The 13,532-nt window shown below is 56.9% G+C and overlaps 1 protein-coding gene across 1 annotated transcript; it reads right to left on the bottom strand.

The window, feature by feature from the left end:
- Positions 1–9,865: 9,865 nt before the first annotated feature.
- PNMA8B (PNMA family member 8B) lies at positions 9,866–12,587 on the bottom strand. Its single transcript, XM_036275322.1, has one exon. It carries the CDS (start codon positions 12,324–12,326, stop codon positions 10,461–10,463), a length of 1,866 nt encoding a protein of 621 aa, XP_036131215.1. The 5' UTR covers positions 12,327–12,587; the 3' UTR covers positions 9,866–10,460.
- Between the last annotated feature and the right edge of the window lie 945 nt (positions 12,588–13,532).

The following is a 13,532-nucleotide window of genomic DNA, read 5'->3' as shown; positions in this document are numbered from 1 at the left end:
ATGAAGGGTTGAGAAAATACTGGAAGAGGAAAAGAAAATCTCCCACAAGTTCATGTTGCATGGAGGACCTTGTTACCATTTTTTTTTTAAATCCTCACTTGAGGATACTTTTCCATTTATCTTCAGATAGAGTAGGAGGGAGGGAAAGGGGAAGAAAGAAAGGGGGGGGAGAGAGAAACATGGATGTAAGAGAAATATGTAGACAGATCGCCTCCCACACAACCCTGACCAGGGCTGGGGACTGAACCACAACCCAGATACGTGCCCTTGCCCGGAATCAAACCTGAGACTCTTTGGTCCTTGGGCCGATGCTCTAACCGCTGAGCCAAAGTGGCCAGGGCCTTGTTGCCATTTTTAAAGGCAAAATCAGGACTCTCCTACAACTATAAAATGGACACGTGTCAAATATTTTATTTAACTCATCAAATAGCCCTGGCCAGTTTGGCTCAGTGGTTAGAGTGTCAGCCCGCAGACCAAAGAGTCTCGGGTTCAATTCTGGTCAAGGGCATGTACCTCTGTTGCGGTCCATCCTCGGTCCTGGTTGGGTCGTGAGGGAGGCAACTAGTCGATGTGGCTCTATCACATCGATGTTTCTCTCTCTTTCCCTCCCACCCTATCTGATGATAAACAGAAAAATATCCTCCGATGAGGAATAAAAATGTAAAAAAAACCTCATCAAATAACTCAGGAAGATAGTACAGCAGTTCAAAGGGAAAATCCCCAGGCAGACAGACATGGGCGCCATCAGGAAAGCTAAAATGAACTTCCTCATACATAGAAAACGGACCGCCGCCCCGTGGGGCAGGGAAATCGACGGTCCGGCGGGCAAAATCATTGACAAGCCTGGACAAAGGTAACCGGCATCGCTTAGTCATCTACAGCTTACAGGGGTGGGAGGAGCTCAGAGGCCCAGGGACTCACAGGGTCAGTGGTCTGGGAAGAGGGGCTGGACGGCGCCAAACTCTCCAGCAAGGCCCCAGCCATCTCTCTGGCGCATGTCAAGGTCTTTCAGTTTTCCTACAGAAACAACAGAAGCCCTGGCCAGTTTGGCTCAGCGGTTAGAGCGTCGGCCTGCGGTCCGGAGAAACAACAGAATACAGAAGCCTGAACTCATCTCACGGAGTCATGTGTTTTATGAAGCTTTCTTTAGTTATTTTAATCCTCACCTGGGAATATTTTTTCCATTGATTTTTAGAGAGAGTAGAAGGGAGGGAGGGAGAGGGAGAGAGAGAGAGAGGGAGAAAAATATCGAGGAGAAAGAGACACATCGATTGACTGCCTCCTGCATGTGCCCCAACCTGAGCCCGAGACGAATCTGTAGCCCAGGTACATGCCCTTGACTGGGAACCGAACCCACGACACTTCAATGCTTGGGCTGACACTCTAACCACTGAACCACACCAGCCAAGGCTGAAGCTTTATTTATTTATTTTTATTCTCACCCAAGGATATTTTTCCATTTATCTTCAGATAGAGTGGGAAGGAGGGAGGGAAAGAGAGTGAGGGGGAGAGAGAGAGAGAAACATCGATGTGGGATGCAACACATCAACTGGTCGCCTCCCGCACAACCCCAGCCAGGGCCGGGGACGAACCACAGCTGAGGTATGTGCCCTTGATCAGAATTGAACCCGTGACTCATTGGTCCGAGGGCTGACGCTCTAACCATTGGGAAAACTGGCCAAGCCTGAAGCTTTCTGTGTGTGTGTGTGTGTGTGTGTGTGTGTGTGTCCTAGGTCACAGTAAAACGTTGTGTGTTTTTTTTACTATGGATCATGGTCCATAATGGGTCATGTGACAGCCATTGTCATAGCTAATCAGCTATTCCCCTGTGGCTGGTTATGTGGCTTTTTCTTTTTTAAGTATGTTTTATTTATTTTTTAGAAAGGAAGGAAGAGAGAGATAGAAGCATCGATAGGCTGCCTCCTGCACACCCTCTACGGGGGTTGGAGCCTGAAACCCGAGCATGTGCCCTGATGGGGAATCGAACCGGGACCTCTCAGTCCATGGGACTGAGCTCAGTCCACTGAGCCACACCGGCTGGGCGGCTGGGCGGTGTGGGCTTTTTCAAATTAAGAGCTGAGACGACTTGGTGGATGGTCCCCTGTTGATCCCTCTGTTGCTTGGATTCAGATGTGACTGCTCAACTTGTTTGAAATGATGACGCCTTTTAGGACATAATGTCTGGTTGGTTTTATAGCACAGAACAGGAATCTAAAATACAGCCTCAGGCCCTGGCCGGTTTGGCTCAGTGGTTAGAGCGTCGGCCTGCGGTCCGGAGAGACCGGGGTTCGGTTCCCGCTAAGGGCACGTACCTCGGTTGCAGTTTGTCCCCGGCCCTGGTTGGGTCATGTGGGTGGCAACCACTCAATGTGTCCCTTTCACATCAATATTTCTCTCTCTCTTTCTCTCTCTCCCCCTCCCACTCTATCTGAACAAAATATTGAAAAATGTCCTCGGGTGAGGATAAAAATAATAATAATAATAATAAATAAAATAAAATACAACCTCGGCTTCAGCAACACAGGCCTGGCAACGCTCCTCCTCCCGGGGCCATGCTGAGCCCTCGCTCTGTCTTTGTGAAAACCGACAAAACCTCGGGATTATATGGAGGGAGCAGAGATGTGTTCTCATCCAAGCTGGGGCTCAGGTTACAGCCGCCAGCTGCTGGCCCTGAGTTTCCTCCGGACAAGAAGCCAGCAGCTGTGTCCACGCTCTGCAGCCGCAGGACAAGGTTCCAAGCGAGCAGACGTGGCCAGGAAGCCAAGGGGCCCCACGTTCCTTTTCTTCCCTTAATTTATTTTTCCTAAAAAATCCCCAGACACACAGCAAAGTAATCCATATAAGATTGCATTCATATAACGTTAAAAAATAGTCTCATCTACAGTGTTGAAAGAGACATAGGTTTATTTCCAAGCGATTACATACTTGGAAAAAAACATATGTATCTATAGAAAAGCAAGGCAATGCTTATCACAAAACAGAATATCGTTTATGCTGGGGAGGGAGAAGTTTGAGATGAGGGGTTTCTGGGCTGACCATTTCTTGATGGATCCTCATATCATGGATTTTGCTATATAATTATTTGCTCAACTGTATGTTTGTATTTGGGGCACATTTCTGTATGCATGTTATGTATTTTAGTATCTTAAAATGTTTTTAAAATAAAAACAGTCACCCGTTCAGGGTACAAGAGTGAAATAAACGTTATACCTATTTTCTAGAGTGTCCCACAGATGAAACTCTGAACTCTGAGGTAAAGGGAGCATTTTGAAAAGACTGGTGAACTAAATGCACAAAACAGTCCGGTGGCCCCACAGGTGTGGCTCAGTTGGTTGAGCACAGTCCCAAGCACCCAGAGGTCACTGGTTTGATTCCTGGTCAGCACATATACCTGGATTTTGGGTTCCATCCCCAGTAAGGGGCGTGCAGGACAAAACTGATTGTCGATGTTTCTATCTCATAGATGTGGGCCTCTCTCTCTCCCCCTCTCCCTTCCTCTCTCTCTCTAAAACAAATTAAAACAAAACACAAAAAAACAGCTGATGTGTCTCTTGTGTATACTATGGAAGGTGACGTCTGTCCTCCTGGTGTCTAGAAAATGTCATGTGGTGAGAAGAGCATAGTCTTGGCTGGTGACCTTAGGAAGTTCCTTCCCCACTCTGGCCTCAGCTTCTTGCCTATGAAATGGGAGGATTGGAGTGAAAATGGTTCACAGCCCTGGCTGCACATCAGAGTCCACTGGAGAGCCTTTAAAATGATAGATGCAGCCCTGGTCGGTTTGGCTCAGCGGTTAGAGCGTCGGTCTGCGGTCCAGAGAGACCTGGGTTCGGTTCCCGCTAAGAGCGTGTACCTCGGTTGCAGTTTGTCCCCGGCCCTGGTTGGTCATGTGGGTGGCCACTCGACGTGTCCCTTTCATGTCGATGTTTCTCTCTCTCTCTTCCTCCCACTCTATCTGAACAACAACAAAAAAATGTCCTCAGGTGAGGATAAAAAAATAAAATGATAGATGCCCAGACCACAGCTTCAAACTCTCTGAGGGTGCAGCCAGGGCACCCCAAGTTTTTAAATGCTCCCCAGGACATTCAAACACGTAGCCAAGGTTGAGAACCACTGTCCTTTCCTGGGGCTTTTAGTCAGTCGTCTCTGGAGAAAGGGGACCCAGCTGATGCTTCTGCTGGGGGAACACATTCTGAGAACTGCTGCCTTCGTGGTGAGTTCACCCACCCTCTCCCTGCTGCCATCCTGCGAGTTTATGAGTCTCTGGTTAGTGCAAACATGGTGAGATTTCTGGATGAGTGCATGTTTTTAATAGAGAGGTCGTTGTGGTTGGGTGGTCTACTGAGCACCCAGAATCAGTTGAGATGTCCAGGCTAATGACACCACATGCACCAAGAATCAAAGGTTCACTCTTATGTAGGGATATTTCTGGGGAGATCAGGGCAGGCGCAAGCCAGTCCCCATTGCTTGAACAAAATCAGAGTGAGCCCCGCCAGTGTGGCTCAGTGGATTGAGCCTGGTTCCATGCACCAAAAGGTCACCAGTTGGATTCCTGGTCAGAGCACAAGCCCGGTTATGGCCTTGGTCGCCAGTAGGGGGCGTGCAGGAGGCAGCCTATGTTTCTATCTCTCTTTTCCTCTTTCTCTAAAATCAATAAAAACATGTTTTGTGCCCTGGCCGGTTTGGCTCAGCGGTTAGAGCGTCGGCCTGCGGTCCGGAGAGACCCGGGTTCGGTTCCCGCTAAGGGCATGTACTTCGGTTGCAGTTTGTCCCCGGCCCTGGTTGGTCGTGCGGGTGGCAGCCACTCGATGTGTCCCTTCACGTCGATGTTTCTCTCTCTCTCTCCCTCCCACTCTATCTGTACAAAATATGGAAAAATATCCTCAGGTGAGGATAAAAACAAAAACAAAAAAACAAACAAACATGTTTTGTTTTGTTTTTAAATTTCAGAATGAGAGCATTGGGCCTTTACCGAGGCTGGTAGCTGGGGCTGGGCATTTCCAAGGGTGGGAGGGGGCAAGCAAATTTTTTATGGTCTTTCCCAGATGTGGGGTGGACCATCTAAGGCTGTCCATGGTCAAACCTCAAAGAAGAGAGTCAGCCTCTATTACAGAGGTTTACTTTTTGGAAAACTATTTGCACATAATTGCAAAATGTACGTGGCACAAGAAATGGGCGGCTATGCTTAGGCAGACCCCCGCCTAGGGCTGGGTACTGTTCTAAGTCCTTTGTGCTTAATACCTCCCGGAGGCCCTGCGAGGGCGGGGCTACTTCCAGCATCGCCCTGTTTTCGGATGTGGAAGCCGAGGCACACAGAGGTGATGTGACCCACGAAAGTCGCACAGCCAGTGAGTGGGCAGGTGAGGACCTGAACCCAGGTCCCATCTCCAGAGATTCGATTCGGCTACTCTCTCTTTGCAGGAACATAATGCAAACTAGATCTTTTGTTCATCTACACATATATTTTCTCTTCTTTTAGTAACTCACATGGTAACACAAATGGTAATGTGTCTGATGATCACCCAGGTAAGTACCTTGTAAAATGCAGATCCTGATGCAATAGCTCTGTTGGGGCGCCTAACAAATTCCCAGGAGATATTGATGCAGTTGGTCTCACTTTGAGAGACCGCTGTCCCACAGGGAAGTCCGCTTTCCGCAGCCTGGTGTTGAAAGGCCTGGAGGAGCTTTGGAGTTTCAAGTTGATGGGCTAGTGTCCTGCACACCTTTGAACCTCCTCCACCTCCGCCTCCGCCTCCGCGCACGACTTTAACCGGCGCCGGGGAGCGCCTCCTGGTGGGGATCATGGGGGCACCCTGGGAGCGGTCTTGGAGCGCCCCCTGGTGGGAAAATAAGCAACTCACGTAAATGGACACACCTCCTCAATCCTAGAACCTGGGAGCAGAAGCATCTTTATGATGGGGTGGAGCCTGCACAGAGATAGTCGGGCCCTGAGGCCACCAGGCTTTGGAGAATCCAATGGAGGGCAAGAGTTGTCATTTTCTGTTCCCGGGACTCTGACTTCTCCCTCCGGGCCGTTCTAGGACCTGGTCACATCCCCACGATCTCGGGGTGCCCCCGTCTCCGTTTGAGCGGGCAGAAGGGCCAGCATAGGCTCATCCCCCAGATCCATGCCCGGGTAGAGGGGCGTACCCCCTGCTTCTCTGCATGCCCGATCCCCATCCGAACCCCAGTGACTCTGCACATTCATTTCAAGCCTGGCTCACATCTAAACACCAGTCGCGGGAGGAATCCAACTAGACAGTCCCTCCCGGGAAGCCTGTGGCTACTGTGCCGTGTTTTGCAAACACGGTCTCCCGAAGCCCAGCACTGATGCTGGCGGCGCTGGAGGGGTCAGCGACGACACGCCAATGACCGCCTAGCTTCACAGCGCTGGCTGGGGCTTTTGCACCGGCTGTCCCTGTCCCTGGGTGCGCTTCCCTCACGCATCCGCTGCCTCACCTCTCACCTCCTTTGGGGTTTCACTTAAATGTCAGTGAGCTTCCCCACACAACCTTAAACAGGTGGTGATTGTAAACCCTCCTGCCCCGCAGCCTCAGGCTTGCCGGGTTTTTCTCCCCGCAGCCACCGCTAGTACAGGGTCCTGCGCTTCTCTCGGAGACAAAGCATCTGTCCCCACCACCGCCCCGCCCCGGCCGCCTTGGCCCTCTCCATGATCTTCTGAGAGGGTCTGCACTTGTCTGTCCTGCTTCCTGCCACAGCCCCCGCCCCCAGCCCCGGGCCTGGAAACAGTCCTTTAAGGCTGGCTCAGCCTCCTCCCGGGACAGTGCCTTCTCCCACCGGGGGCGCCCGCGCTCCACTCGGGCCTCGGGGCCCGGCGCCTCCGGGCTCCGCACAGGAACAAACCTCAGCGAAGCGGCCTTAGCGGGCTCTCCCCGCGCCGCCCTTCCCGGGGGATCTCAGCGCCTGTACGCGGCTGCTCCCTGGACCCGAACCGCTGCTCCGCGCGTCCCCAGGCTCCCTCCGGCCAGGGCGGAGCGTTCCCGCACTTTCCTCGTCGGGCGCCTCTGGGTCCGGTTCCCCAAACCCTCGTGGCTCATCCGGCCCGTCAGTCATTCGACACTAGAAAGTGTGCGGGCACCTGGCTGGCGCTGGGGACGTGGTGGGGAACAGGGCGGAGCACTCTCCCGGCCCGGAGCGGCCCTGCCCACTCTGCTGCCCTAAACCCTCGCTCACCCACCCCGACCCCATCACCGGCGGACCCTCGGCCTCAGCACGTCCGAATCCTCCGCTAGCTGCGCCGCCCGCCCAGGGAGCTGGTGGCAGTTGGGAGCCCGACGTGAGCCAGGGGCTCCTGCGCCTCCTCAGGCCAATGGGCTCTGCTCAGTGGGCTCCGCTGGTGGCACGTGGGCTCCGCTGGTGGCACGTGGACTCCGCTGGTGGAACGGCCCCAGGCTGCACCCTTCCTGGGCCGCGAGAAGCTCGCTCCGTTTCTAATCTTTGGGCACCTGACTTTGCCTGAGAAACCGTGTCTGTTCCTTCTACCCCCCAAAATACACTCAGCACGTTGTTTCGAAATAAATAAGTGTACCAGATGGCAATCAGAGCTCTGAAAAATAAGGTGGGGATGAATGGAAAGGGTGACTTTTTTTTTTTTATCCTCACTCGAGGACATTTTTTTTTTTTTTTTGCATTATCTTCAGATAGAGCGGAGGGAGAGAGGGAGGAAGAGAGAGAGAGAAACATTGATGTGAGAGAGACACATGGAGTGGCTGCCACCCACACGACCGCAACCGGGCGGGGGACAAACTGCAACCAAGGCACGTGCCCTTGGCGGGAACCGAACTGGTACGCTCCGGTCCCCAGGCCTACACTCTAACCGCTGAGCTAAACCAGCCAGGGCAGGAAAGATGACATTTTCAATAGGGTGGTCAGGGAAGCCCTCCCTGGGCACGTGACATTTGAAGAAAGACCCATGTGAAGTGAAGGACAGGCTGGTGCAAATATCCTTTGACCTGTGGGTACAGGAGATGACTGGAAAGGGTTTGGGAAGGCCAGGGACTCCCTCAGGCATCAGGTAAGTCCTAACAGGACCCCTCTGGCAGCCCTGTAGGTATGGATGGGAGTGGGGCAGGGACCCAGGCAGAAGGGGAGGTTTCTTGGTCTGGGGTCCAGGGCAGAGCCTTGAAGAGCAAGTGTGGGAGCTGGGAACTGGGCATAGGTTACAGGACAGAGCACCAGTGAGTGTGGCGTGGCTGAGCTCAGAGCTGGGCCCTGAGTGGGGTGGGGCAGGGAGCTGGACTGGGGGAGGGTGTGAACAGGCTGGGGGTCTGGTAAGGTGTAGGTGGGTGGAGACTGACCTGAGGAAATGGGCTAGGGACCAGGATTAGGGGTGAGGGCTGGGACCCTAGAACATGTTGTTGGGTGAGGCCAGCAAAGGGGGTCTGGTGGCAGGGACCTAAAGGTGATGGGAGGGCGGGGCCTGGCAAGATGTGATAGGGCAGGAGACCGCTGAGGTTGGAGCTGGCTGGGCAGGTAGAAGCTGACGCGGCAGAAGGTAAGTGGAGGGATCAGGACAGGGGGCTGGGTGGGGGCACAGTCACTGAAGCAGAAAAGACACTGGGTGTAAATCGGTGACAGGGCAGTCCCAGGGTGTTCCGGCTGGACATCAGCCATGACAGGGGGGCATCTGTTGCCCAACCTCATACCTGCCCCCCCCCCCAGTGCCCAGAGCACAGAGACCAGGCCAAAACACTTAATTCACTTTACTGAGGGATTCCAGGTGACAGAGCACAAGGAGGAGGGGCCTGGGTGCTGCAGGGAGAAGGTACACGCAGGGCCCTCCCCAGCCCAGGCATCTCCAGAAGCTGCTCAGCCCAGGACCAGGCCTGAAGTCCATCAGACCGCAGGAAGGAGGGGGCTTCCCCTCCAGCTCCATGCCCACCCTGACCCAATCCAAAGTTAGCTCATTTCTGTCCCAGGGGGGTCCCTGCAGCCCAAGGGGGTCACCTCCAAGCTGCTCCCGTGTCTACTGCTGCACCTGGGTGTTCCTAGTTGGGCTGGGACAGTCCAGTCGGGCTTTGAGGACACACCCAGGCAGCCGTGCCTTCCTCGGGACATGCAGGGAGGACCCCTCTGGCAGGATGGGAACTGGGACATGGATACACACAGCCCTAGGACCAGAGAGGACTTGGAGGGATGGCGAGTGGAGATCACCACTGAGGGTAAGCATCAAGATGGGCAGAGAGGGCCCATGCACAGGTCATCACATGGACATGACACGACACAGGAGCGGCAGCACTTGGGACAGCAGGTGCTGACCTGGACAGCGCCAAGCCACGTCACTGGTGGGGGTCTAATCAAGGGCTGACTGCAACTCCCTCCTGGGGACATTTCCTCCCCTCTGAACACAGGACCCTAGTCACCTACACTGGTGGGATCAGCCCCTGCCCCTCAGGTGCCCCCGCAGGGTCCCCTCTGGAATTTAATTCACTCAGTTGGTGAACTAGGAGACCCCATCAGCTAACCTTAGATTCTAAGGGGCTGCAAAGCCAGCACTGAGGGACTGGTCAGGCCAAGGAAGGGGGTGGGCAGCTGGTGGGAGGGCAGAGGGCAGCCACACACCTGGCGGAAGGGCGCTGTCTGGCACTGCAGAGAGAAACCGATAACCTGGATGTGAATGGCTGTAACTGAAAATGTTGGCAAATAATTAGGATTTGGGGAAACCACGGTGCAGTCTGAGTGGCAGATTCAGCCTGTGGACAGCAGCACGTGGCCTTGGCCTCGAGGAGCTAATTCATCTGCATCAGCTGCACCAGAAGTGGGCACGGCTGGTGCCTCTTTCCCTTCTTCTTCCTCCTCCTCTCCAGCTCCAGGAAACCGGCCCGCTCCTCCCCCACCTCTTCTCTCCCTTCCCCGCTTCCCGAGGAGCTGCCCCTCTGCCTCTCGGGCTTCTCTTTCTGGAACCGGTCCCTCCTCCAGGCAGGCAGCTCAGCTTCACCCTGACATCCACTGGACGGTTGGTGGCCAAGCCTCCACCACAGACCCCAGGCCCATCAGGTTGGGGGAGGGGAGGCAGGGGCCTACAGATGCTGGCCAGAAGCATGTCTGGAACCTTCGTGGCCCCACGAAGAGTCAAAGAACTCACTGCACTGCTGGCTTCTGCAGGTGCCCTCGACTGCGGACACACTCACCCCGTGCTAGCTGGGGGACACACAAAGCCACACTGCCTGGTGCCCTTTGAGACAGGGTCCCATCACCTGGGGCTGCTGCCTCCGGGGGGGGGGGGTGCCCGTTTCTCTCTCCTTCTTCCATCAGGATCGCTCGCGCCACCTGCAAAGGAGGGACTGGAAGGTAAAGGTGAGACCCGCGGTGCGCGCCTGGCGCACAGCAGAGCACAGAGCGCACGGTTAAGCGAGAGACCGGCCTCTGCTGCAGGGAGGGCGGAGGGAGCGCGGAGGGAGAGGCCACGTGGCCGGCCGCTGCCTGGCTGTCTCTGGGAGCCACTAGCGGCACTTGGGGGGCAGCCTACCGCCCCTACGAGCCTTCTTCCCGCGGGCCGTCTTGGAGCTGGTGGGTGCCTGCCCCCTGGCCTCGCCGGTCTTGGCGCGGGCTCCGGCGCCCGCACGCCCCTTCTTCTTCTTCTTGTCGCCCGCCGCCTCGTCCTTGTCTTTGGCTTTCTTCTCGGGAGTGTTGCCTCGCCCGCTGCGGCCTCGGCCTCCCCGTCGGGTTTTGCGGGACCCCGAGGGGCCGCCAGCCTGACCCAGGACCTTCGAGGCCGTGCGGGCTCGCTTGGCCCGAGGCTTCCTGGAAGCCCGATCTTCAGGCTCCGACTCCTCGCTCTCGGTGTCCTCAGACGCCTCCTCTGAGTCCCCGTCCGAAGCCTCCTCCGACTCCTCCTCCGACTCCCTGTTCTCACGCGCTGCCAGGAGCGCCAGGACCTCCCCCAGGCTGCCCTTGGCGTATTTGAACTTCCCACCGTCCCAGGCTTCTTCCTTTTCTTCCTTCATCACCTCAGCCAGGTCCTGGGCAGCCAGAAGCGCCACTAGCTCCAGGAGGCCCCCTTCCTCTTCCTCCTCATCACCCCAGCCCCCGAAGAGGCCACGCGGCACCTTCTTCCCCTTGGGGAGGGTCTCCGGCTCAGCCAAGGTAGAAATACATTCCAGAAGGTTCCCGTCGTCCTTGGCCTTCCTCAGGACCATGGCGTCCACCTGGCGGCCTGCCTCCTCCACCTTCACACGGGTTCCCGAAGTGTCCTTGGACATGACGGACAGGACCTCGGGGAGCGCATCTTTTTTCTCTTTCTTGTCGCTCCAGCCCAGTGACTCAATCACAGAAGCGATTTTCAACATCTCCTCCCGGGCGGAGGGGTCCGAGGGGTCTGTATATGCCACAATGGCCACAAACTCAGGATTGCTCCCCTCATGTTCTTGGTCCCCGTTTTCCTGCGACTCGCTTTCGGAAGCATCGCTGTCTATGGGCTCCTCGTCCGAAGTGTCTCTCACAGCCAGTAGGGCCACTAAGTCGGGGACCCCGCTCAGGTCTTCGATGTTCAGGCTGATGGACTCAGCCCCAGGGGTTTCTTTGTCCATCTCCTCCTTCTTGGCTTTGTCCGTCACTGTCACCAGAGCCAAGAACTCACGGGGGCCGTCTCCATCCTCTGTGTCACCCTGGAGGGCCCACTTCTTCACGAGCTCCTTGGCGGCGACCTGGAGCGTGGTGTACAGGGCTCTCTGGTCGTCGTCCCCGCTCAGGTCCTCCTCGTCGATCTCCTCGATCACGATGCCCAGGCTGTCGGAGGAGGAGTCCTCGGACTCGCGCCTGGTGGAGGTGAACGGCCGCCCTCCTCGGCCTCTCTTCTTGCCCTTCTGGGTCAACCTGTTGCCTCTGGCTCTGCTTCTGCGACTCCGACGGCCCCTCCTGGCCCTGCTGGCTGCACCCGGAGGGGGGCCAGCCTCCCTGGCCGCCGGCTCCGACCCCTGGGCCTCCGTCTCCGAGGTGGGAGGGGTGGGCGTGTCCCCCGGGGCCCTTTCATCCAGCAACAAGCGTTTCATCTGCCTCAGGACCCTGGTGTCCTCCGCGCGGTCCTTACTCAGAACCCTCCAGACGCCGCCGTCCTTGCCGGGGATCTCCCTGGGGATGGCGGAGTGGTTAATGTCCTCCACGAACTCCACCAGGGCGGCCTTGGCCCTCTCGTCCCTCATGGCCCTCGTGTTTAGCAGCCGGAACGTGCCCAGGGGCAGGAAGGCCGGCTGCAGGGCGGCTTCGATGGCCGCCTGCTCCAGGCCCTCGGGGATGCCGGTGACCAGCAGGGCCCTGTGCACGTCCACGTCCAGCCCCCTGCACCAGTCCCGCAGAAGGCTCAGAGCCATGGTGCCGCCGGCTGGCGCTCACCGCCCAGAGCCAATCCCAGCCCGGGACAGCCGCAGGGCTCAGGGTTCAGGTTCAGGTGACTGTGGCCGCGGTGAGGGCTCAGAGTCGGGGTCCCGCAGCCACTGGCTGGCTGACGCAGCAGCCTTTCCCGGGGTCCCCTCCCCTGGGCTGTCGGACAATCCGCAGGGGGCTTACGTGTCAGGCCCGGCGATGCCGCCGGCCCCGCCGCTCTGCCCTTTGTCCCCGGCCTGGGTGACGCGGCGCCGGGCCAGGTGCAGGGGAGGGTGGCGCTGTGGCACCTGGAGCGCGGCGAGGACGGCAGCCGCCGGGGGCCGGGCTCCAGCCGCGTCTGGGCGCGCACCCTCCGCTCCGGTCTCAGCAGTTCCGCTGCGTCGCGGCTGCTCCGTCCTGCGCCTGCGCGCACGGGCTCGCCCCTCGGTGAGCTGGTCTCGGTCTCCATGGCAACACGGCTGGCCGCAGCTGGATTCTGGTGACCCACTCTTAAAGGGCCGGACCACAGGGGGATGTGGGCGTTGGCAGCACTACCTTCAGCAATGAGGCCCCAACAGGCCAAATTCCCAGGGGGCGAGGGTGTAGGGACCTAAAAGAAGGGTCTCTGGCCTCACACCATGGGACCCAGACTCACTCCTGGGTTCAGAGTTTACAGGTGGCACTCGGTGGAAACGGGCTTCAGTGAGGGTATACTGGCCTCATCTGTGGGGTGCAGGCGCCATTCGGGGTGCACAGATCTCACTGATGGGCTGCAGGCCTCGTTCAATGAGATCATGCCCCGCTCCTGCCCACGTTCCTGTATTCGAACGGATGCACGTGCAACGAACCCTGGTTTTGTTTTGTACATGGTTTGCATAGGTGTAGGGTCATCGGTGAGGTCACACATGAGTTCGGCAAGAAAGCACTTCCCTGACTGGGTCCACCGCCGGGGACATGGAAACGCCATAGCTGCTCCAAACACACACACCCCTCCCCCAAGTAAATCAGGCGCTGTTGTCCAGCTGGGGGGTTTCTGTCTCCACTGCGTCCCCCGCTGCGACTATGGGAAGGTTCTCCAGCTTCTCTGAACCTGTGCTCTTCTCACTGAAAGGGCTACGGCTCTAACCCTGCTTCATAGGGTTCCTACTGGGATTAGACGGGAGGATCCACCAAAGCACTTGGAGAAGAGGTTGGCCCGCAGCTGGTGCTCCGTT

This window comes from Molossus molossus, unplaced genomic scaffold (assembly GCF_014108415.1).
Source record: "Molossus molossus isolate mMolMol1 unplaced genomic scaffold, mMolMol1.p scaffold_m16_p_21, whole genome shotgun sequence".
Lineage (NCBI taxonomy): Eukaryota > Metazoa > Chordata > Mammalia > Chiroptera > Molossidae > Molossus > Molossus molossus.
Note: the sequence above shows the minus strand (reverse complement) of the source record. Positions and strands in the feature narration are given on the sequence as shown.